At 36.6% G+C, this 26,728-nt stretch overlaps 1 protein-coding gene across 1 annotated transcript; it reads left to right on the top strand.

Annotated features, from left to right (window-relative positions):
• Positions 1-9,369: 9,369 nt before the first annotated feature.
• LOC125233143 lies at positions 9,370-26,034 on the top strand. Its single transcript, XM_048139025.1, has 3 exons — positions 9,370-9,686; positions 14,628-14,952; positions 25,898-26,034. The coding sequence occupies exons 2-3, from the start codon at positions 14,643-14,645 to the stop codon at positions 26,032-26,034; spliced, it is 447 nt and encodes a 148-aa protein (XP_047994982.1). The 5' UTR covers positions 9,370-9,686; positions 14,628-14,642.
• Positions 26,035-26,728: the final 694 nt, after the last annotated feature.

Here is a 26,728-nt window from a genome sequence, read left to right as displayed (position 1 = left end):
GACGGAGCGCGACCGCCCCCCACGACCGAGCGATGAGCACTGATCTTTGTAGGCGGTCTCACCTCAGCCTGAAGTCACAGTAGAAATATTCAGAAGGAAGGCTATTAGTGCCGAATGGGTGCCACAAACTACCAGAGGCCGAGGTAGACCAAAGATGAGATGGTGGAAAGACCTGGACTCATTTTGTGGCGGCTGGCGAGAGCATGCACGGAGCCGTGACGAGTGGCGGAAAACAGGGGAGGCCTTTGCCCACCAGTGGGACACACTATAGGCTATTAAAAAAAAAAGCTATTAGTACTATCAGGTTTTTTTTTTTGAGAATTTGTGGTGTGTTTAACTTTAGCGGGCTGCTATCCCAAGGGTATTTTTCTAACGGAGTGGAAAGACACACTCAAGCATCTTGGGAAACCTTTTGCATGGACACATGCACCATATTTCACATTTGCTGGGATCGGAAAACTGCCACTTGCAAGATGTATGCAGCTCTTTGGAGTTGCAAGTGCCGTTCTACGAAACATTGAAAATACTAAACGAAATAAGAGATTCAACCAAGTTTTATGATTTGTTAGGATTGCTAAACTTAGGACATCTAAGACACATAACCGTGAATCAATTTATTTTTGTTGTCTATTTTCAATGTCAATTTTGTTGAAAATATTTCAAAACTACTAACATTTTAGGCGCAAAAAATATCTCACTACTGAACCTTTATCATGAGATTCATGAGTTTTAAAATACCTACTTTAATTGACAGTGATGTAGTTGTGGAAATCAAGAAAATTGTATAGTGCTTTCTCCGTACAATGAATTTCATTTCCATTTTCCATTAATTTCCAACTTTTAACTGTCTCAAACTACTCAATGATTTACTGCTTATTTTCTACTACACAGCTACCGTAGTATAACCCCATCAAATCACATAACACCCGTACCTTTCCCGCCAACTTTTCACTCTCTCCTCCTAAATTTGGTCGAATTCGAACGCTTGGAAACCTCGTATTACCCATCATAATTATATCATATCGTGTCCCTCGCCCACTCCTAGAAAAAGGCGGCATTTCGAACTTGTCCGGGTTATTTAAAATTCTCTGCTTCGTTAGGTTGCTTTGAATACGACGGTCCTTTAGTTTTCTTTGAGATCCTTAATAAGATCGGTGTTTATATTATAAATCTTATGAAGTTTATATGGCGAAGTTGCTTGGAGCGTCTAATTTGAAGGCACGAGGGACCTCAATAGCTATAAACATCTTTGAGATGAGATTGAAAGACACAAACTACGTACTTACTACTTAATCATTTTTCTACCAAATCAGATTTAACATGCATGTTTTATATTATTTTTTTGTCCTTTATTATTCATATTAATGTCTTTTTCATCACGTAAACCTTTGGAAGGCTTGCGCGGAGCCGAAGCAAATACGTAGAGGCTGGACACTTTAGTCAAATGTACCTAACAGATACACCGAGAGGTTGCTGCCATTGCCCGTGTCGCACGTATACTTAGGCCTGATTTAGACAGCGTGCGAACTCGCATGCGATTTTAGTTACATTGTTCGCTGTTGAGGGTACACACAATTTTGCACAGCCATCAAATACCGCAATGTAATAAAACTCGTATGCGAGTTCTCTTACCGTCTATTTAGACCCTTACCCATTTGGGCCCTTACTTACTTGGCTGGCGCGATAACCCAAAATAAGTTCTGGCCTCCAACACAAGAGCACGCCACTTTGCTCGGTGTTGAGCGGTATCGCACCAGTCTTCGCCGACGCCGAGCTCACGGAGGTCTACCTCCACTCTATCCGCCCAACGATATTTTGGGTGACCAGCGGGACGGCGTCCATTCGGTCGCCCCAAGTAGGCCCTTTTGACTGCCCGATCTTTCCTCATAAAAAGAAAAAAATTGAAATATGGTATTAAAAACCGGCCAAGAGCGTGTCGGGCCACGCTCAGTGTAGGGTTCCGTAGTTTTCCGTATTTTTCTCAAAAACTACTAAACCTATCAAGTTGAAAATAATTTTCCTAGAAAGTCTTTATAAAGTTCTACTTTTGTAATTTTTTTTTCATATTTTTTAAACATATTATGGTTCAAAAGTTAGAGGACACACTTTTTTTTTCTTTAAGAGCGATTATTTCCGAAAATATTAATATTATCAAAAAACGATTTTAGTAAACCCTTATTAATTTTTATCCATCCAACAATATATCACACTTTGGGGTTAGAATGAAAAAAAAAATCAGTCCCCACTTTACATGTAGGGGGGGTACCCTAACAAAACATTTTTTTTTACTTTTTATTTTACCACTTTGTCGGCGTGATTGATATACATATTGGTACTAAATTTCAGCTTTCTAGTGCTAACGGTCACTGAGATTACCCGCGGACGGACGGACGGACGGACGGACAGACAGACATGGCGAAACTATAAGGGTTCCTAATAGTTGACTACGGAACCCTAAAAAATTAATAACTCCCTAGGGAGAACGATGTTACTATACAGAGTGGGGCCTGTAACAAAGCGAAGAATTGAACTGTAGGCTATTCTCCTTATACTGATCAACATTTGTTCAGTGACTTTTAAAAATACAAATACAAAAAATACAAATACAAAATCATTTATTCAGCAAATAGGCCACGGGGGCACTTTTACATGTCAACATTACAGAGTATTCATTAAAGTTAAACAAATGAAATTAATAGAAATATTAACTAAAAATATTAATCATAAGCAAAGTAGCTATACACTGATATAGAATTAGAGATGTATAAAGTCTCTAAATGTCATATTATTACTAACTATAATCAATACATAAAGAAAGTGCAAACAGATACAAAGATAAAAGAAATCTATAATACTTCAATAGTTGTAAAAGACTGAATATTACAAGTAAAAATATTATACTTAATCAAATAATCCATGGAGATGTATAGCGTCTCCAAGAGTCAAATTTTATAAAATTAAAATATTTAAAAGTAAAAACCTTTGTCAAATAATACAAAAAAAAATAAAAAATACAGAAAATGAACAGCTAAATTACACATTTCAAGAGATGTACAAGTCTCTAGTTGTCAATCATTAAAGAACAAATCAAGTTTACAAATAAGGGCCAATCAAGGTTACAAATTAAGTTTAAAAATATAATCAAAATCTCAGAGATGTATAAGGTCTCTAAGTGTCCAAAAAACTAACATTAACTTAATCAAACGACAACAAGGTCATTAAAGTAAGGAGTCTATTTTAAAATAAAATATAATCAAAATCTCAGAGATGTATAAAGTCTCTAAGTGTCCAAAAGCTAAAATTAACTAAATTAAACGACAACGTGATGGTCTCTAGTGTCATCCTTAAGACATTACTTACTTAAGTTTAATTCTTACAAGAACCGAATGTAGTGTCTCGCAATCCGCTCAAAAGTAAAGTTAAATAATCTAACAAAACATGTGGCCCAGGTAAGCTTGAACAGACCAGTCTCCACAAACAGCACCCGTTCACGAGTATGACGCGTATCTCAGCCATCGCCTCCCTCAACCTCCATTCGGGAAGGTGGCGACCCGATCAACACGCCACCGTAAGCAAAGACTTTTAAGCGAGCATGACATGTTCAAGCTAACAGCAAATTGACAAAAGAAAAATCGACACAGTGAAACACGACATTAAGCTTGTAGGTGACATTAAAGAGGGCAACAATGCCTAGTATAGCTATACATAACTAATTACATGCTCAACGTGACTTAGAGATGTAAAGGTCTCTAAGGGTCAGTGTACTATCATACTTTAAATAAATTTTATATAACTACGCAATAATGAAAACAAAAATCTTAGAGGTGTATAAGGTCTCTAAGCGTCCTACTAACATAACTAATGATACAATACAATCACATGAGAAAAATTACGCTGTGTCATTTTTACTGGATACTAGTACGGTTGTATTACAAACTTCTGCTACCATAATCAAGCTACTGGCTTAAAGGCATTTTTATCATCTATAAAATCATTTACCGTATAGTAAGCTTTACCTAGCAAACAGCGCTTAACATGTGACTTAAATTTGCCGAGTGGCAAGTTCACTACATCAATGGGGATTTTGTTATAAAAACGTGTACAGTTCCCAACGAAAGACGTACAAACCTTACGGAGACGGTGGAAGGGCACGGCAAGTTTATGTTTTTCTAGTGTTATAGTTATGGATATCACTGTTAAGCTTGTATTCATGGATGTTTTTCCTAGCATACATAATATTCTCAAGTATGTACTGAGAGGCAAAGGTAAGAATGTTCACCTCTTTGAATTTCTCTCTTAGGGAAGCTCGAGCGCCCAGTCCATATATGGAACGTACAGCTCGCTTTTGCAGCACAAATATCGTCTGAATATCTGCGGCTTTACCCCATAACAGAATTCCATACGACATAACACTATGGAAGTAACCAAAGTATACCAGCCTGGCCGTCTCTACGTTTGTTAGCTGTCTGATTCTCCTTACTGCGTAGGCAGCTGAACTAAGTTTGTTAGCTAAAGTAGCAATATGTGCGTGCCATTGCAGTTTTGAGTCTAAAGTGACTCCCAGGAAAACAGTTTGGTCTTCAAACTCCAGCGTATCACCTTTTATTTGGATTTTGCTGTTATTTATCTGCTTGACGTTAGGTAACGCAAACTTGATGCATTTGGTTTTCTTGGCGTTCAAAAGTAGATTGTTTGCCGTAAACCAGTTAACTATAGTTGATAGGGCATCATTAATACTGTCGAAGCTATTTTCCTTCCTGTCCACTTTGAATATAAGAGAAGTGTCATCCGCAAATAACACTATATCATGTCTGCCTTTAACAAGAGTGGGTAGGTCATTAATATATACTAAAAAGAGGAAGGGACCAAGAATTGAACCTTGAGGCACTCCGAGGGCTACCGGGGACCCCGCCGAATGAGTTCCATTAATAACTACTCTCTGAGTCCTATCCGACAGATATGATGAGACTAAGTCGAGGGCACCGGCTTTTATCCCGTAGTGGCTTAATTTTCGTTTTAAATTTTCGTGATCTACGCAATCAAATGCCTTGGACAGATCATAGAAAATTCCAACAGCATCTTGAGCTTTTTCCCAAGCGTCAAAGATGTGCTTTAGGAGTACCGCACCAGCGTCAGTGGTTGATCGACCTTTGGTAAAACCAAATTGATTGCTATCAAGCAGTTTATTTCTGTTGAAATGCGACAGCAGTTGATTTAAAATAAGTTTCTCAAACACTTTGCTTAATGCAGGTAGTATTGAAATCGGCCTAAAGTTCGTAGGATCTGTCTTCGTTCCTGATTTAAACAACGGGATAATTTTGCTATGTTTCATAATATCTGGAAAAGTGCCAACATCAATGCATCTGTTGAAAATCTCAGCTAAATATGGTGCAATAGATTCAATAATGGAATGCAAAACTTTGACTGACAGGCCCCATAGATCTTCAGTTTTCTTTAAATTCAGTGATCTAAAAGTCTTAAGAACTATGTTCGGAGTGATATACGAAAATTTGAAGAATTCTGTACATTCCGCTACATTTCTCTTCAAAATTTCTTCAGCGACATCTGGCGACGAATTAAGAGACTTTGTTGTTTCTACCGGTATATTCGAGAAAAACTGCTCAAAATGATCTGCCACTTCACGGTCGGAACTTACTAAAGCGTCACCAATTCGTAGCTTGTAGTGCGGATCCTTCATTTTACGTTTCCCAGTTTCATTGCCGATCACCTGCCAGGCAGTTTTAACCTTATCACTAGAATTTAGGATCTTTTTAGACAAGTGATTAGCTTTCGCGGCGACACACATCATCTTAAAAGATTTTGAAAAATTCCGAACATGCTCCAGAAATTCCGGCCTTTTATCAGTGGCTTTTAAATCGTATAAGTCGTAGAGTTGGCGTCTTGTCTTATGAATATCCGGCGTAGCCCAGTCGCTAAATTTAGTCTTGGTCCTGCTTTTTACTTTCTTCACACTTTAGACTTAACAGAATTCGCAATACATTACCTCTTATAAAAAACTTTGAAGGGTGATAAAAATCAAAATACAAGTTATTTTTAAAAGTCGCCGAATAAATGTTGATCAGTATAAGGAGAATAGCCTAGAGTTCAATTATTCGCCTTTGTTACAGGCCCCACTCTGTATAACTCCCGCTCCGCCTGCGTGCAATAACACATTTAGTGTGCGAGTGTGGTGAAAAGTACTCATACTCATTTATTTATAGTAATGTTTAGTGATGGGTAGGACATCAATTTCAAATGAGTTTGTATGAGTACCTCATTTCCAAAAATGAGGTGTTACAATGTCTTACTTCAAATGAGGTGAGGTACTGATCTGTATATATATATAATTTCTAGCATCGGCTGTTTGACAAAATCCATCGGCAACAAAAACTAGTATGTGTAGTTGTGTACTAGGTAAATATCCTTTATACATACTAAATTTCATTAGTCATAATGAGTACTTGAACATTTAACAAGAGAAAATAGATAAAATTAAAAAATATTTCAAGGACTGTCATAGAGGCCTGCATAACAACTTAATTTGATGTTTTTATGGAACTGGGTCTAATTTTGCCATTGAATAATATTATTTACAGTTTGTTCCATTTAAATTACTGCTACAAATTACAGTGGTTTCATATTATTAACAGCTTAATAATAACATACTTTGATTAACATAGTTACCATAAAACTGCATGTTTTAAAACAAACTAAAGTTCGTATTGTTTTATAATTAGTACCACTTTTACATAAAAATAACAAACCTACCACTCCATGTGTTTTAAAAGCAATATGATAGTAATTAAAAACACCATCAACATTCGCGACGCCGGTAAGTCTTTTCAGTTCAGTTTCACTATTTTTTTGCACACAAATGACACTAAGGCAGAATCACAGGTATATTTGATTGTGTAAAAGTTGTCACCATTATTACATTTTGGCTCATTTATTAGTATTATCACTGTAGGACAAAACTAAACTTTATGCAAATATTGCTAATGCAACTAAGTACGTACAAACTAACTTTTCTTCTGTAAACTGTCATTACTGTCAACGTCAACCGCCTGTGAATTACGTTTCGTGTCGGATTTATTTATCATTCTATTGAATTAAGAAATGAATTATTCTTTCTATTACTGATTAAATACTTAATTAAACTACCATGCTTCACATAATTTATATTATATTTCGGTCAGTAATCTTGTAATTGTTTTTAAGCAAGCTTCGTAAACGCATCTTCTCAGTGGTTGGCCCTCTGTGTTGGTATGCTTGGTATTCCGAATATTCAAAACACTTGAGTTACCATTTCAACGTCCAGTCTAAGAGAGCTCCCTGATTACACATAACAATAGCCATACAAACTCTATTGCTGCGGTAGATCACGTTATACTGGTCAATGTGTTAGCACAATAATAGCTATCAAAAAATTCAAAAATGAAGACCTGCCGCGAAAAACAACATTTTGCATCTCAGCTACATTTATTCATGACTTCACAAATGCGACAGAGACAAAAGATGTGGTTCACGCGAAATCGTCTGATTTTTCGCGCGATTTTTGCGAGCAAGTTAACTATCCTGGGATCAAAAAGGCGTAAAATGTATGAAAACTTGCGGCGCATAAGATTGTTTTCTTTCGAGTCATGTGTAACGTATTTTTGGTGAGACAAATTTGAAGCCCGCGTGTGTCTGTCTCACTCCCTCTTATGGTAAACGTAACTATCTGTTTCACTTTGAAAGGATTTTTGAAGTGTTGTTGTCACAGTGCCTCTTCTGTCTTTCCGGTACAAAGCGATTTCCGGTACAAACGAGTCAAACGATACATTTTATTTTATCGGTGGACCTTTTGTCCCGGCCATAAGGTCTGTAGTTCGAAAACTGAACGTGTGGTTGATCACTTCATTTGAGGTGTCGACTCTCGCGACGGAGTTTGAGGGCCGCGTCTGCCGCGAGGCGCGCGAGTGGATGATGAGTTTTTGACGTTTTGTGACATTTGAAGTATGTGCATGATCTGTGAGGAATGAGGTGTTTGTGTTGCTACTGTTGCGAGCGAGTATTTGAGGGCCGCGAGGCGCGCGTGTGGATGATGAGTTTTGACGTTTTTGTGATATTTGAAGTACGTGAATGCTTTGTGAGGCGTGAGGTGTTTGTGTTGCGACTGTCACAAGCGAGTAAAATGAGGTGCGGTGAGTTGAAGTGTGATGCAATACATTTTTGCCGTGTGAAGTACTGCGACAAATTAACAATATGAGTGGTACAAATGAGGTGCCTCACGAGTGAGGAACTCAACACTAGTATTGTTACATATTGTTACACGTCACAATTTATTTACATATAATTATTATATGTTGTATAATGAATATATTGGTAATTATAGTTGAATATGTCAATAGGTACATTGTTAAATTAAATCAAGTAAATAGTCGGTTACCAACTATCAGTAACTAAGTCAAACAGTTAATGTCTAAATTGGCGGTAGGTGGAGGTAGTTAAGCCCGGAATTTTCAATGCACCGGGCCAATGCTCAGATTGAGCTATTTCCTTACACATTTAAAGCACTAGCCTTAGGGATGGGGTACACCTACAAATATATTTCGGTTTCAGCACAAAAAAGGAGTGTACAAGTGGTAACACAACTTGAGTTGCAGGCGTCCGTAGGTTACGGTGACTGCACTGAGAGAAAATACAACCAGGTTTCATGTTCGTTCAACAAGTTTTTTGGTTAAAATAGCGCCTACGTGCTCTTTGGTGCAAACAACAAGCTACTTAAGAGTTTTGAATGATTCACGGTTATTTTCATTAGACTTATATTGACCGGGATATAGACCGTGATTACCTTTTTGATTTTTGTCGAGCTCCCGATATTTCGACGCAGTTGCATGCATCATGATCACGGAAAACTGACGAAGGCGGGTGGATGTTAAAGTTGTATAGACAGCGCGCGATCTACCCTCCTTCGCGCGCGTCGGCTGCGTTCACTTTCGAGCGTTCGCGTTCACACTCGATGGTCTGTCCAAACACACTATACTCACAGTGTCACTACGTTTGTTCAATTCTGACTTCACCGGTTTTTTACACAAACAAATCACTGGATTCCATACATTAGATAGTTTGAAGCCATCCTCACGATTGAAATTTTTATATTTGTGAATCTCAATGGCTTCTCTTACCAATCTCGGTATGTAGTGGCGTTCCGTCGAAATTACCTTAGGACTATGCAACTCGATCCAATGATTTGCACCCGACTCAATGAGATGTTGAGCAATAGCAGACTTGCGAGTATCGTTCTTTTTGACTGCAGCAATGTGTTCTTTAATTCTGCAGGCAATAGTGCGCTTGGTCTGCCCTATGTAAGAACTGCCACAACTGCACTCAACTTTGTACACACCAGGTTTTTCCAGAGGAAAATTGTCCTTAGGTGACCGCAAGAACTGTGCAATTTTCCTGTGTGGGGTGAAGATAGTTTTTACAGAGTAATTGTTTAGTATTTTAGAGATCTTATCTGTCACTCCCTTTACGTACGGCATAAACGCTGGTTGTCTCTCTACGCGATGAGTGAGGTGCTTGGGTTTTGCATCCCGTTTATTAACGTTAACTCGGTAACCATTTCTCCTCAGGACTCTCTGAACATGGTTCAACTCCTGTACAAGATGAGAGGAGTCACACAAAGCGTGTGCTCGATTGGTTAGTGATGTTACGACCGAGTTTAACTGTCTGGGATGATGGTGTGAGCTCGCATGCAAGTAACGATCTGTATGCGTCGGTTTCGTCGGTTTTGTTTTTAACAAAATGTCGCGACGCTAAAGTAATACCCGTGTGTGTGCGAATAAAACCTCGCCCGGACATTCCTGGTTCCGCGAGTATTCTGCAAAGTGCGAGTGTAAAGTTGTTAAGACGGACTATTCGTAATTGTCGGTACCTACTTGATAAAGTGCAGTGTGAGTCTTATTGCTTACATCTTAAGTGTAGTGGTGTGTTGTCAAAAGATGATTTCGACACATGTGATCGAATTACGTTCATGAGCGCTCAGAGGTCACGTGAATTAAGCGCCAGCAAACATCAACGTAAATTTGAGAAGTTAGTCGCTCACAAGTTGGATAACGCTGACTACTATGATAACTCGAATGAAACTCGAACGGTTATCAATTTATCCAGCGCTGAGTTGACAGAGCCTACACTTAATGTATTAAAGAAGGGTCTGAATTTTGCTCCTACTCCGAAGCGTATACCTTTTGAAGAGGTGATAGGAAGTACTGAAGAGGTAATTAGGCGTAATAAGATCCCAACTCATGATGCTGACGCATTGCGACAAGATGTTGCTGTAGTCCTGAGGCACGCAAAACTACCTCGGAGTAATATAAGTAAGGAGGAATGGGAAGCTCTGAACGACCTGCGGTCTAATCCTGAAATTTTGACCTTGAAGGCAGACAAGGGCAATGCCACAGTAGTTATAGATGTCAGCGATTATGAGAGCAAGATAAATGGACTGCTGAGTGATGAAGCAACCTATAAAAAGGTAAATTACGATCCTACAGCCCGGTACAATCGTGCCACATTGACACTGGTCAAGGAGTGTGAACAGGTATTAACTGAGGATACGGTGAAGTTTCTATTGCGACCCAGAAATGTTCTATCGCCTAAAATATATGGTTTGCCGAAAATACACAAAGTTAATTCTCCCTTACGGCCCATTGTAAGTCAGATTGATTCACCCACGTACGATTTGGCAAAACACGTCGCGAAGGTGCTGCAACAGTTGGTTGGGCGGACGGAATTAGTCTAGAGCCAATTTGGCCACAAGTCGTCTCCTTCACGATTTTCGTCGACATCTCTTCTAAATACCTAAAACAGGTATGGATATGTTCCTCGTTCTCTCCAGATTACGAATTGACCTGTTTTAGTTTAAGGAGGGGGGGACGGGTCGAGAAAAAGGGGGGGAAAGATGGCGACCGACCATCATAGATATTTATTCACATCTCGAGTCCTATGGCACCAATCTGTTCGTGCGAGGTGTCATTTGAAAGCTTATTAAACCTACTTTAATTGTTTTCAAATAACTATGCTCATAAAAGTAACGGTTTAGGAAATATTTGAAAATATGTGTTTTTTTATCGCGCATGAATTGCACAAGTACTAGTAAAAAATACGTCTAACTCAATAAACAATAACTTTACCGCAATTGATGTTATTATAAAATTTTCGCGTCTATTCATGCTCTTTCTAAAAATATAAGTTTCATTGGTATATGATTATATATAACCATGTAATTAAGAATTTTGTTTGGCAGGGGTTATCCTACAGGTCGCATAAACGGGCGCTGACCGTAGTAAAGTATTAAATATTTTTGAGGTCTTATTTTACGGATCCATATGTGAGAGGTATCGTTTGAAAGATAATTAAACCTACTATAATTGTTTACACATAATTATAGTATTAAAGGTAGCTGTTTACATAATATTTGAAAATATGTGTTTTTTATCGGGCATGAATCGCACAAGTACTGGTAAAAAAATGCTTCTAAGTCAATAAACAATAACGATACCGCAATTGATGTTATTATAAAATTTACGCGACTATTCATGAGCTTTCTAAAAATATAAGTTTTATTGGTAAGTGATAATATAATCATGAAATTACGAATTTTGTTTCGTAGTGGTCACTCCGCCGGTCGCATAAAAATGAGCGCTGACCGTAGTAAAGTATTCAATATTTTTAAGTTCTTATTTTACAGATCCATATGTAAGAGGTATCATTTGAAAGAAAATTAAACATACTATAATTATTTTTGAATAACTATAGTTATAAAGGTAGCTGTTTACAAAATATTTGAAAACATGAGTTTTTTTTTCGAGCACGAGTTGCACATATACAGATAAAAAATGCTTCTAACTTAATAAACCATAACTTTACCGCAATTAATGTTATTATAAAATTTACGCGAAATTTCATGCGCTTTCTAAAAATATAAGTTTTATTGATGTATGATAATATATGACCAAGTAATTACGAATTTGGTTTAGCAGGTGTCACTTCGCCCTGTCACGATATTGGGTGCTGACTGACGTCGCCAAATTTTCTACGTTACTCTGATCCTATTTTACTGATAAATTTGTGAGAGGTATCATTTGAAAGCATATTATGCGTACTATCTTTATTTCTAATATTTCATGTCGAAACTGTAGAAGTTTACAAAATATTTGATTAGTAATATGTGTATTTTACTGTGCATGAACAGCATTGGCATTGATAAGACACGCTTCTAGCTCAATAAATTATAGTTTTCCGCAATTGAAATAATAACAAAATAAACGGAAAATGTATGACTTACACAAAAAATAAGTTTGGTTTGTATTGCATAAACAATTAATTTGAATTTGTTCAGCTCACCTACTGCGCACCGTCATATAAATGGATGTCCACCGTCGTTGCCTTTTTTCATGATTTTTCAGATTTTATTTCACTAATCGTATATTCATAATAAATATAATCTATCACGTATCAAATTTACTTACTTGATCAGTAAAATAAAATCTGTAAAATGATAAAAAAATTAAGGCAACGGCGGTGGACATCCGTTTATATGACGATTGACCGTGCGCAGTGGGTATGGTGGACAAATTAACATTAATTGTTTAAGCAAAACTAACAAAACTCATTTTTTGTAAAGGCCATACATTTTGCGGTTCATTTCGTTATTATATCAATTGCGGAAAAATATAATTTATTGAGCTAGAAGCATGTTTCACTCGTATCAGTGCGAATGCTATTCATATACAGTAAAAATACACATATTGTCAAATATTTTGTAAACTTCTACAATTACGACTAAAATTATTAAAAAGTAACGATAGTACGCATAATATGCTTTCAAATGATACCTCTCACAAATTGATCGCTAACATAGGATCTGAGAAATACATAAAATTAGGCGACGGTTAGCACCTATTTACGTCACGGGGGTGCAGTGACACCTGCAAACCAAATTCGTAATTACTTGGTTGTATAATATCATACATCAATAAAACTTATATTTTTAGAAAGCATATGAAATGTCCTGTAAATCTTATCATAACATTATTTGCGGTAAAGTTATTGTTTATTGGTCATGCACCAAGATACAATCTTAAAAATTATGAAAACGGCAACGAAAATGGTCATCCATGTATATGACGGTGCGCAGTGAGTATGATGGATAAATTAACATTAATTCTTTATGCAATACTGACAAAACTTATTATTTGAAAAGGTCATACATTTCGCCGTTTATTTTGTTATTAACTATATCAATTGCGGAAAAAAATATAATTCATTGAGCTAGAAGCATGTTTTACTCACATCGGTTCCAATGCATATTTTCAAATATTTTGTTAGCTACTACAGTTACAACTAAAATTATTGAGAACTAATGATAGTACGCATAATATGCTTTCAAAAGATTCCTGTTAAATAAAATAGGATCTGAAAAATATAGAAAATTTGGCGACGGTCAGCATCCATACGTGGCCGGGCGCTGTGGCCCCTACTTAACCATATTTGTAATTACTTGGTTATATAATATCATACACCAATAAAACTTATGTTATTAGAAAGCGCACGAAATTCCGCGTAAATCTCATACTAACATCAATTCCGGAAAAGTTGTTGTTTATTGATTAAGAACCATTTTTTACCAGTAGGTACTTGTGCGACATGGTCTATAAAACACATATTTTCAAATATTTTCTAAACAGCTACCTTTATGACTATAGTTATTTATAAAAAAATATAGTAGGTTTAATTAGCTTTGAAACGATAGCTCTCGCATATGGATCCGTAAAATAGGACCTCTAAAATATTGAATACTTTACTACGGTCAGCGCCCATTTCTGCGACCGGGCAGAGTGACTTCTGCTAAACCAAATTCGTAATTACATGGTTATATATTATCATATACCAATGAAACTTATATTTTTAGAAAGATCATGAATAGACGCAAAAATTTTATAATAACATCAATTGCGGTAAAGTTATTGTTTATTGAGTTAGACGCATTTTTTCAAGTACTTGTGCAATTCATGCGCGATAAAAAAACACATATTTTCAAATATTTCGTAAACGGTTACTTTTAAGAGTATAGTTATTTAAAAACAATTAAAGTAGGTTTAATAAGCTTTCAAACGACACCTTGCACGAACAGATTGGTGCCATAGGACTCGAGATGTGAATAAATATCTATGATGGTGGGCCGCCATCTTTCTCCCCCTTTTTCTCAACCCGTCCCCCCCTTCTTAAACTAAAACAGGTCAATTCGTAATCTGGAGATAACGAGGAACACATCCATACCTGTTTTAGGTATTTAGAAGAGATGTCGACGACTTTTTGTAAAATAGGTCGTTTGGTCCCTGACTAAATCGTATGTGAAGGACTCTCGCCATTTTATTGAGATTGTACAGGACATTAGGATTGAACCAGATGAAGTGATGGTCAGTTTTGACGTAGAGTCACTGTTCACTAATGTACCTGTAACTGACAGCATTGAGGTAGTACGAAATATGATGCAGGAGAATGGCATCCCATTAGAATACGTGAAGCTTCTCGAACACTGCCTCACTACAAATTATTTTCTGTTTCGCGGGCAATATTACATACAGGCAGAGGGAGTAGCGATGGGCAGTCCAGTGGCACCAGTTGTGGCTAACATCTGGATGGAACATTTTGAGCACAAAGCCCTCGCTGCGCCCCCAGTTCCCGTTAAAATTTGGAAGAGGTACGTGGATGACGTGTTCTGCGTAATAAAGGGTAGCAAGGAGGAAGCTGATCTGTTGTTACGACACCTGAACAGCGTGCATCGATCCATGTCGTTCACATTGGAAATGGAAAAAGATAGGGGTATTGCATTTCTTGATGTGAGCTTGAAGGTTGGAGCCGAGGGCATGCTGGGACACTCTGTCTATAGGAAACCTACGCATACAGATCGTTACTTGCATGCGAGCTCACACCATCATCCCAGACAGTTAAACTCGGTCGTAACATCACTAACCAATCGAGCACACGCTTTGTGTGACTCCTCTCATCTTGTACAGGAGTTGAACCATGTTCAGAGAGTCCTGAGGAGAAATGGTTACCGAGTTAACGTTAATAAACGGGATGCAAAACCCAAGCACCTCACTCATCGCGTAGAGAGACAACCAGCGTTTATGCCGTACGTAAAGGGAGTGACAGATAAGATCTCTAAAATACTAAACAATTACTCTGTAAAAACTATCTTCACCCCACACAGGAAAATTGCACAGTTCTTGCGGTCACCTAAGGACAATTTTCCTCTGGAAAAACCTGGTGTGTACAAAGTTGAGTGCAGTTGTGGCAGTTCTTACATAGGGCAGACCAAGCGCACTATTGCCTGCAGAATTAAAGAACACATTGCTGCAGTCAAAAAGAACGATACTCGCAAGTCTGCTATTGCTCAACATCTCATTGAGTCGGGTGCAAATCATTGGATCGAGTTGCATAGTCCTAAGGTAATTTCGACGGAACGCCACTACATACCGAGATTGGTAAGAGAAGCCATTGAGATTCACAAATATAAAAATTTCAATCGTGAGGATGGCTTCAAACTATCTAATGTATGGAATCCAGTGATTTGTTTGTGTAAAAAACCGGTGAAGTCAGAATTGAACAAACGTAGTGACACTGTGAGTATAGTGTGTTTGGACAGACCATCGAGTGTGAACGCGACCAGTGGTAACGCTGAAAGTGAACGCAGCCGACGCGCGCGAAGGAGGGTAGATCGCGCGCTGTCTATACAACTTTAACATCCACCCGCCTTCGTCAGTTTTCCGTGATCATGATGCATGCAACTGCGTCGAAATATCGGGAGCTCGACAAAAATCAAAAAGGTAATCACGGTCTATATCCCGGTCAATATAAGTCTAACAAGCTACTTGTCATTTGAATCGGCAATATATTTGAATCAACAAGTCGATTTTATAAAAACAACCTGACACATATTGTTTTAAACATACGTTTGGCTGATTCAAACGGATAAACCGCAACAAGTCGAACTTGTTAAATTCACAATGCAAATTTTTCTCAGTGTGCTTTCCATTTGCCTGTTTTGGTATTTAAAAAAAAGTTTAATTTTAGATAAATCTTCTTCTCAGTCGTTCCCTCCTCATGGCTGAGGATCGTGACCAACAGTGATTTCCTTCCACTTGACGCGGTCTAGGGCCATCTACATGGAACCACAAGCTTTCTTCACGGTGTCAGCCCACCTTCGCGGTATTCCACCCTGGAGCGTCGGCCTTCGACTTTGCCGAGCATAATGTTCCTTTGGAGAGTGTGCTGGTTAGAACGCATGATATGCCCGAAGAACCTGAGTATTCTCTCCTGACAAATAGTTGAGAGCCGCTTGGTGATATTCAGTTCTCGCAGTATTGACTAGTTTGATCTAAAATCAGTCCATGGTATCCTGAGCGTCCGTCTCCAGCACCACATCTCAAAAGTATCAATATTTTTCCTATCTAGGGTTTTTAATCTCCAAGATAAGTACTGATAAGTAGGAAGTCTCTGGTTCAAAATTTCACGAAAGGTGTTAATGTCATTTCAAGCCAGGCAGGTGGTCAGTTTAGTATGTAGTCATACCACAGAATATAATAATATAATGGTGCAAGTACAGAAGGCTCACTCCTTTGATGTTCACAAAATGCTGCCATTCAAAATTCTTACCTTTTGACGACCGGTCTGGCGCAGTCGGTAGTGACCCTGCCTGCTACGCCGCGGTCCCGGGTAAAAATAATAATAATTTGTGTTCAAAAAATCAGTGCTCTATCTTTAAAAACCAAGGAGGAAATAGTCGAGAGCGTTTGTACGTAGAATTGACCCCTCCTGTAGCGTCTTAAAGCCAATTATAATAAATATACGTGAAACGACATAGTCGTTATTAATTGATAGACGTGGGTAGCTGGTAATTGACATAATTAGAATACAATCGTTTGATTTTCATGACAAAATATAGTTCAAATGAATACCAGTAATTCCCATAAAAAAACCTCTAATACACCGTGTTGTTATTGAATTCCGTTAACTTCGGCATATATACTTTATCAAACTAGTCTGTCAGTAAATAAGAACAAATAAAAGTATATAATTATGCATCCTTTTCTTTAGGGTGCTAAAGAAAAGGATACCTATAGTTTTCTTTGTTCTTATTTACTGACAGACTTGTTTGACAGAGTCTTTGGACAGAGTATAGTTAGGTCCAGTATAGGAAACAGAATAGCATAGTTAGTTTTTTTTATTCGTAACTTTTTTCTGAAGAACACCATACACCTGCGATAGATGTTACATCCATTGCTGTTAATAATTGGGCTTTGTGTGTTCGATATGCGATTGACATGTCGTAGTTTTGACACTAGTGTGAGTTAATTGTAAAGCCCGTTTTCTCAACAGCAATTGAAGTAACATCTATCGCAGGTGTATGGTTACATTTATGGTTCATTAGTGAACACTTACATTTAAATGTGCAACTGCGGGTAGTTCAGAAAACTCGCTACGGCTAGAAGATGTTGATACAACTCCACGCCAGTCTACCCGTGACCACGAACATAAGGCCTGATTTAGGCGGCGTGCGAACTCTCATCCGATTTTAGATACATTGCTGGCTGTTGAGGAAATACAATTTTGCACAGCCATCAAATAGGTACCGCAATGTGATAAAACTCTGTGAGTTAATCGGGAGTGTTTTTAGCCATGTTTCATGAAAATCGGTCTACTATGTCGCGGTCGGGGGTTTTTTCAAAATTATAATTTTGTGGTTAGGTTACTTTACTTACTAAATAAAGCTTTGTCAATAAATTAATGAAATACGTTCTACATTTATTAGCGACAACTGTCAGAATAAATTCATTAAGACAGTGTATATTAACTATTCACGTGTCTTTAAACATATGGTGTCTGCGTTTACAAGTAGAGTAGTTTTAGGTCTGTATTAAACTATATTTGTATTACGTAAGTTTACTTTAATTCACCAAAGTATTATAAAAGCAGTGTAGAATATAAAATTTGCTAGCCCATAAGACCATGCGGATCACTCCAGCTTTTATAGTATTTACTTTTAGGATAATAGCAATATTGTAAATTATGTACATACTAGTAGTATTAGTAGATTTACTCACCTATTTCTTATGATCTCGTTCCCAGATTCATACTTGGAGAGTGCTATGTACTCCTTAATTGACATTTTGTATCAGACTGAGAACCTTAAGCTATTAAAACAATTGTGTAAGATGTAATACATATGATGTGGATGTACTGTAATAAATAAACAAATAAACAAGTAGGTACTAGGTATACCATATAATACTATATGACATCTGTTTTCAAATCCTGCTGGGAGAGGTTGCAGATGCAGAGACCGGTCGGGCGGCCAATGCTGCGCTTTAAAGATTTCGTGAAGCGTGACATGGTCACAATGACCAGTGGCAGCGACTGGCCGAAGACCGACCCACGTGGCGCCGTGTTGTCCATGACGGTCAATCCAAGCACGACAATGCCTGGTTCTCCTCCTTGAATGATAAACGCATGAGGCGTCACGAGCAGGCCTCTAACCCCCGCCCATCTGGGGGAGCATACACCTGCCGTGTGTGCGGACGAGGGATCCTCTCTCGAATTGGGCTATACAGCCACGAACGTGGTAAATCGAAGTGTCGTAAGGATGCTGCTTGGATCATCCGTGACATTAACACTTAACACTCACAATAGGCTAGTTTCCTACTAGTCAAATCAGCTTATTTTTAAGAACTGTCAAAACGATTTGCTAATATGGAATTACTATGAAATACTGAGGAGTGACGTCACGGTCAATTCATTTACTTTATATCTTTCTTTTGAGCTTATTAAGTAGAAATTATGTTTAAACATAATAACTCTCCACATTTTTCTTCTAATTATGTGGTGCTTTATTTCGTGCACTGCATAAAATATTTTATTTTAAGTATAGGAAACTAGCCTATTCTGTGCCCTATTTTTGGTTTGATAGGTAACATTATTAGCGTCAATATTTCCTTGTTAAACACGCAATGAACGGCAAAGTGTCACTGTCGGGCTACAATTGTCTTTATTGTGAAATAGGCCACTGATTTCCGTACCGAAACGCTACCATATAACGTAATAATTTACTTCTTCATAATATGTTTATTTATAGTACAATATTAATAGCAATACTTTATATTAATTAGCTATAATTACAGGAGGTCACAAATAGAAACTGAAAACATGAGTATTGGGTATATTATAGGCCACTGGTTTCCGTACCGAAACGCTACCATATAACATAATAATTTACTTCTTCATAATATGTTTATTTATAGTACAATATTAATAGCAATACTTTATATTAATTAGCTATAATTACAGGAGGTCACAAATAGAAACTGAAAACATGAGTATTAGGTACCTATACATAATTATCGACACAGTAGGTATGTACGTAATATTTCTTATATGGATTTTATGTATTCTTTTTTAGTCTTATTCAAGTATATCATTTTCAGATTCATTTTTTATGACCGTCAGGTATTTTTGGTAGGTAAACTTGTTTGCGCCGTATACTTATATGGATTCTAAAAATAATTTCATTTTTAACCGACTTCAAAAAAAGGAGGAGGTTCTCAATTCAACTGAATTTTTTTTTAATGAGTGTGTTGTATAAAATTAAAGTTATATATTTGCTAGCTTTATTTATATATTGAAACTAATATGATCATTGTTCAAACATTTTTTTTTTTCATTTATTTTCACATCACAAAGGATACATAAAATAGTTATTTGTTATACAAGGGTGCAAAGTTGTATTTTAACGCCGAGTGTGGAATTGAAAAACGAGCATTTGAAAGGATTCTGTAGTTGAACCACGAGCGAAGCGAGTGGTTCGAGAATAGAATCCTGAACTTGCGAGTTTTTTAACACACGAGAAGTAAAATACATTTGCACCCGAGTGTAACACAAAACTTTTCCCCCTCACTATGGCGAGGAAATAACAACGCAAAAAACGCGTTTATCACTGCTTCCAGTTCCACAGGTGGTAAATCATCGTCATCACTAGATTCACTCGCTTTTATCAATTTTAAAGCAGAAAAAATTACTATATTTAAGGTCAAATTACTTTATCCACTAGTGGATAAAATGCGTTTTTACCCGCTAGTATTAAAGGACAAAACACGTGTTTCCGAGCTAGTGAGGGGAAAACAATTTTACAAGAAAATGGAGTTAGCAACTACTTAGTTTTTTACCCTTTGTGAGAGACTGGAGACTGAACTAGGCGTGAGCCTGTAATACAGATCTCCAGGCCCTCACCCCGTAGACAAGGAGAAATCCTCATCAGGATTTTTTACAATTTAAAATTAACTTGAAAAAGGGTGTCGAGGCATTGTACCAAGGATGCTGGCCGCATTTCCTCGCTGTAGCTTTTGTCAGATACATTATGTGTGCGATTATGTTCTTAACTTTGATCGATGGCATTACAAGACAAAAATTAGGTACATTGAATAATGATTTAATGATATTAATGATGTAGAAATAACAAACAAAATATTATAATTGTTATTGATATCGGTCACGCTCGAACCCCCTAATTATAGTATTATATTTATAGAGTATTTACCTATAATGATGGCCAATAATAATAATAGAGCCAATTATTAGCTTTATTCGATGGCTTCGATTGTGTCGTCTAGTGGACTTTTAATAAATGAATTATAGGTTAATTAGGTTAATTTTTTATTTATTTTTTATTTAGTTTGTCGCCGAGCAATTAACTATAAATCGCTCGCTCTCTAAGAACAAATTAAATTATTTTCATAGAACATATTTAAATTTGTATTTCAAGTAGTCACACAACTATTACAATACAATACAATACTACTCTTTATTGCACACCTGACATAGTTTACAAGTAATTTAATTTAATGTTATTTTATTTATTTATTTAATTCAGACATCAAATGGTCCAAGAAATGTGTTACTTAAGTCGCTTATTATCTATGTTAGTAACAAAATTGAACAAGTAATATTTAATAATTAATAATTAAAAGTGACTTCGTCCTCTGAGTCTAGAAATATTGGGGACACCTTACACAGATCAACTTAGCCCCAAACTAAGCAAAGCTTGTACTATGGGTGCTAAGCGACGATATACTGTTGGGGATATTACCAGGTTGATGATGAAAACTATTACTTGTACCATCACATTTACTTTATTCACTTATAACAAACATATTAACAACCAATTTACAATAAATAATTCAAGACTTCTTCACTACTACTCGTCTGTACTCGAACTGACCCCCGTCACTGCTTGTCCGCCATTTTTATAACATTCCAACATGGCGGAAACCCAGTGACTACTATTAGTCAATTGATATTCTTGAAACCCCGTGCCCCTTGAAAGCCCGTGAAAAATAAATATATGAATAACATTAACTTCGATACAATTAAATTAATTACATCTAATTAAATTCATTACATCCAATTGAATTCATTACATCTAATTAAATTATGATAATTAAATTAATTTCACAAGTTATAAACATATTTAAGTAAACAATGCAACACTTCACTTCACACTTCACTCGCGAAACAAGCAAAAAGAACACATTTACACGGTTTTATGACATCACCACCTCATCACACGATTGAATGAAATTCCCGTGCCGCCACGGGCTTTGGCAACATGATGTACCCGTCCGCTGCAACAGCATCATGGGCCACCCAAGCTCTGTCAGCCTGGATAGTGCTGCCGATGCTGCTCATCACGGACGCCGGACATTGCGCCGCCAGACGCAAGCTCGCATACCATGCCAGCGTATGAGGACCCACGGTGGACGATCGAAACAGAGGTATCTTTACCCTGACCCTCTCACCTGGGCACTCCTGGGTCGGAAGTGAATCTACACCCCGACCCTCTCACCTGGGCACTCCTGGGTGGTAAACGAATACCAGACCCTGGCCCTTTCACCTGGACGCTCCTCGGTCCTTGATCTGAAACTTGCAACACTTTCTTTAGGAACATAATTTCGACTGTCTTCGAAATTATGGTAAAACGACTATGGTTCGGTAATCAATTCAATAAGTCATAATGTATCGATAGTCGTTATGATTAATTAAATTATTGTCATCGCCTATTAATATATCTACTGTTTATATATACTGAGTAATTATATTCAAGATTTTTCAGATGTATATATCATACACATTTACAGAATCTTTAAATACTCAAATGACCTGTCAATAAAATATCGCGCCTAGTTAATATTTACCATTTGTAACGTAAACATATTATATTACGCAACCATTTAAGACTAATCGCAAGTACACGACTACGGTGTAGGTCCTTATTATTATTTTTTTTTATCCTGTTATTATTATTTTAGGTACTAGCTAAGATTGATGCAATAGTATGCCGAAATAGAAAAACTCTTTGTACATATACTATTTAGGTTACAGGTCAACAATAGCGACACCCGTCAGACATTATATACATAATCTCTTTTTTTTTATAAATACCGTGTCGTATGAAAAACCAAATACGATATCCGACGTATCTTTATTCGCGCTGATTACAAGCCGCAAGTGGTAAGCAATTCATTTAATTATCAAAAGATCTATTCACACATAAAGCAAGTATATATTTTCTTTTCATGAAGAGCTATCGCGAATTTAAAGACAAAAGATTATTAATGTTTGCTCTCTAGATTTCAAATTGCACATTTTCAATTTATTTCTTTTATCTATGAAAGGGAAACTAGTCGTTAGTAACGATTTTATTTTAAATCTAATAGGTCTCTTCATAACCGATACAAAGTTTAAGTACTTCACTTTTAATATTTTACGAGCTAAACCTGCTAGGTAATAAGTTTTATATGTTATCAATAAAGTCTCTTTTTTTGTTACTTTATTCTTGATCACCTAAGACTATAAAACATGTAAAGAACTGGATACACGTATTACACGTAGCCAAAAGATAAATATGTAATTATTGCTGTACTGCTTTATCCAATCAAAAGTCGCAAATAATATACATTCTGATATTAAGGCACAGTCATTTATGTTGTACTTTTATATTCATGTTTCATGTATTTATAAAGGTTGAAATGAAAGTCTTTCACGTTCATCAACGTGCTTAAATGTTATGCACGTATATCCACGCGCTTTGAATCTCGCACGTTCATCCACGCGCTTTAAATCTCGCACGTTCATCCACGCGCTCTAAATCCCGCACGTCCATCCGCGTGCGTCAACCATTTATTCCACAAGATACGATTCATTGTGCAATACCCTGGTTCAAGTCATTATTTTATACTGGGGCCAAAATACTCGAGTTTACGCGTACATATGACTCTATGACCTACATATGACTGACTCTACATATGACTGACTCTACATATGACTGACTCTACATATGACTGACTCTACATATGACTGACTCTACATATGACTGACTCTACATATGACTGACTCTACATATGACTGACTCTACATATGACTGACTCTACATATGACTGACTCTACATATGACTGACTCTACATATGACTGACTCTACATATGACTGACTCTACATATGACTGACTCTACATATGACTGACTCTACATATGACTGACTCTACATATGACTGACTCTACATATGACTGACTCTACATATGACTGACTCTACATATGACTGACTCTACATATGACTCTACATATGACTCTACATATGACTCTACATATGACTCTACATATGACTCTACATATGACTCTACATATGACTCTACATATGACTCTACATATGACTCTACATATGACTCTACATATGACTACATGTGACCATCACCCATGTCATGTCACATGCACCATAATATATAAGCATATCAAGATTGAATCGTTATTCTTAAGAAGCAAACAGATATTACTTTATTTACTAATAGTCTGAAACATGTCTTAATGATATTTATTCACACCATAGATGTAATTTTTCGATTTCCCATCGAATTATCACTCATGATCACCATGGTAAAATGCGAAGAATTTTGTTTTATACGTTACTTTGATTAAATAATTCTGCCATCACTGGCCATTATAAAATAGTATTCATAAATGTGGTAGCATACCGTCAACAATCAAAATGAGATCAATCAGTCCAATTCGTGAAATAAAACGTTGAAAAACAACACATTACAATTCGTTGAGTTTTAAAACTTTAAAACGCTAAACATTTTTATAACGAGTTATCATAAAATATCTGAAGATGATTAGAGATACAACTTACTCTCCATTATTCATACCAGGGATTGGCAACCTTATTATCAAAGTTGTTTATTTAAATTCAGTACTTAACAGAATTAAACTACCCACAATTGCACAACTTCAATTTTAACGGTTAATATAATATGTTAAATTCACTATTAAATATGTATTTGCAAATGAACAGGAATCGTTTTTGTTCAAAATCGTACTTAAAGCATTAAATATCAAAATTAAGAACTGCATTATAATTCTCAGTTTGAATTGAGATCAACTTTTCATAAGTATACATAATTTTTACCAATCTTGTGTTACCGGACACGAGGGATTAAATTATTGAAGTACTTTATGAGAACATATTTTACACAGCGTATTTCATTCAGCATGAATGTTTAATTGTTTATCTGATCTGTATAACTTGATAAGCTCGAATATGTATAATTATATTATAATAACAGAATACAACAGCAGGACAATTGCCTCGTTGGAATAAATTACACCACTTTTCGGAAACAACATAAAATGGCTTGTGTTTAACAACTCGAGGCATCGTTAAATAAAGCAGTCGTTTAATCAGAACTTTATTTCTATTGATAAGATACAAATTTACTTTACTCATAATTCCACGATTTCCTTATGCCAATTAATTTATGAAATTTTACTGTCACAAACTGAATGACGTATCATATGACGGCGCTTATTGTGTATCCAGAATATACTAGTCATATAGTTATCAGATTTATGTGTTTCAATAACTAATGGGCAATGTAATGTTACACACCTTTTGTAAAAAGATTTTTAGGTACAAAAGTAAGTCATCTTTTAAATAAAACAATAATGAGAGTTCATCAATTTATACTGCCATGAGGGTAGATTATCAAACCAGTTTCAGAACATGAAGTTTAATTTTAAGAAATAAATATAATACATGTCTCACTTACCAAAGCAATTTAAATGCACGTTTCGTTAAATAAATCCGTTACATTATTTTGACTAAAAAAAAAAAAACCTTACACTTGTGTGGCGTGGCAAAAATCTTATCGATTTTTGTTTCGTCCAACTTCTGAACTGTTGGGGATATTACCAGGTTGATGATGAAAACTATTACTTGTACCATCACATTTACTTTATTCACTTATAACAAACATATTAACAACCAATTTACAATAAATAATTCAAGACTTCTTCACTACTACTCGTCTGTACTCGAACTGACCCCCGTCACTGCTTGTCCGCCATTTTTATAACATTCCAACATGGCGGAAACCCAGTGACTACTATTAGTCAATTGATATTCTTTAATACTTTCATCATAAATGACAGTAAGATAAATCAAAATAAGGCATTAATAAATAATTACTCTAACAATACATACTTAAATAGATAAATACATATTTATATACATAGAAAACATCCATGACTCAGGAACAAATACCTGTGCTCATCACACAAATAAATGCCCTTACCGGGATTCGAACCCAGGACCGCGGCTTAGCAGGCAGGGTCAGTACCGACTGAGCCAGACCAGTCGTCGATTGCCCATAACAGCGGACAATCTAGCTTCTTTGCTATCATGTTTAGAATGCTGTTGCTACTGCCGCGCACTCTGTCAAGCAGTGAGGCAGTTTTCTTGCGCTACACAGCATCGAAGCCATCTGTGCGCGCCTCTGCAAACATGGTCGACGCGCTGCAGAAACGCGGCAGTCTCAACAACATCCTAAACGCATTATTGTATTGGATGCGCAAGTTGAGCAATGCACAAGAAACAAAAACAAATTAAACAGAGGTAACAACAGGCTATTATACTTCATAAACATGAAATTAATGGCATACACCGTGTTTCCGGTATCACTCAAAACCTCAGACACCCCAACTGATTTAAATTGATTGATTGATTGATTAAAGACAGTTCGTTTAAATAAAAGAGACACGATGATAGCGACAGTACCATAGGTAGTAGAAAACCGGTATTGATACCGAAAAGTCGTTTTCCCAGCCCTAAACCATAAAGTATACAATGTGGGCCTCGTTATAAGTTAAGGCAGTTAAACTCTAAGGATGCCAACATTGTCGCTATCCTTACAAATGGTTTTACGGCCTATAGAGGGCTTAAATACAATGTTGAAATAATTAGCAATCAACAGGGCAGGGAAGTTTTCTTTTGATGCGATATTAAGGACTGAAGTTTAAAGTTTAGCTGACATTACTCAGATCTCGTAGTGCGGTAGCATTTTGAGATGAAAATAATAGTACATTGTGCAACAAGGGAGGTAAGGGGTCATTAAATACGACTGTCGTGATATATTCATGACAGCCGCAGGCAGGAGTGAATATAGACACGAGTATTTAATATCTTCACCTCCTGAGTTACACACAATGTTTTTCATCACATTTGAGAGAAAAATACAGAAAAAAAAGTCATAAGGCAAAACCTTCAACGCAACGACGGCGCAACGACCAGTAGTGTATTTCAT

Source organism: Leguminivora glycinivorella, chromosome 1 (assembly GCF_023078275.1).
Source record: "Leguminivora glycinivorella isolate SPB_JAAS2020 chromosome 1, LegGlyc_1.1, whole genome shotgun sequence".
NCBI classification, from domain to species: domain Eukaryota; kingdom Metazoa; phylum Arthropoda; class Insecta; order Lepidoptera; family Tortricidae; genus Leguminivora; species Leguminivora glycinivorella.
Note: the sequence above shows the minus strand (reverse complement) of the source record. Positions and strands in the feature narration are given on the sequence as shown.

Excerpts from the sequence above, each read along its gene's own strand:
- LOC125233143 (XM_048139025.1), top strand. The coding sequence starts at position 14,643 with ATGGGCAGTCCAGTGGCACCAGTTGTGGCTAACATCTGGATGGAACAT. Across the intron at positions 14,953-25,897 it reads GAAACCTACGCATACAGATC|CATCGAAGCCATCTGTGCGC; the intron begins GTTACTTGCATG and ends TGCGCTACACAG.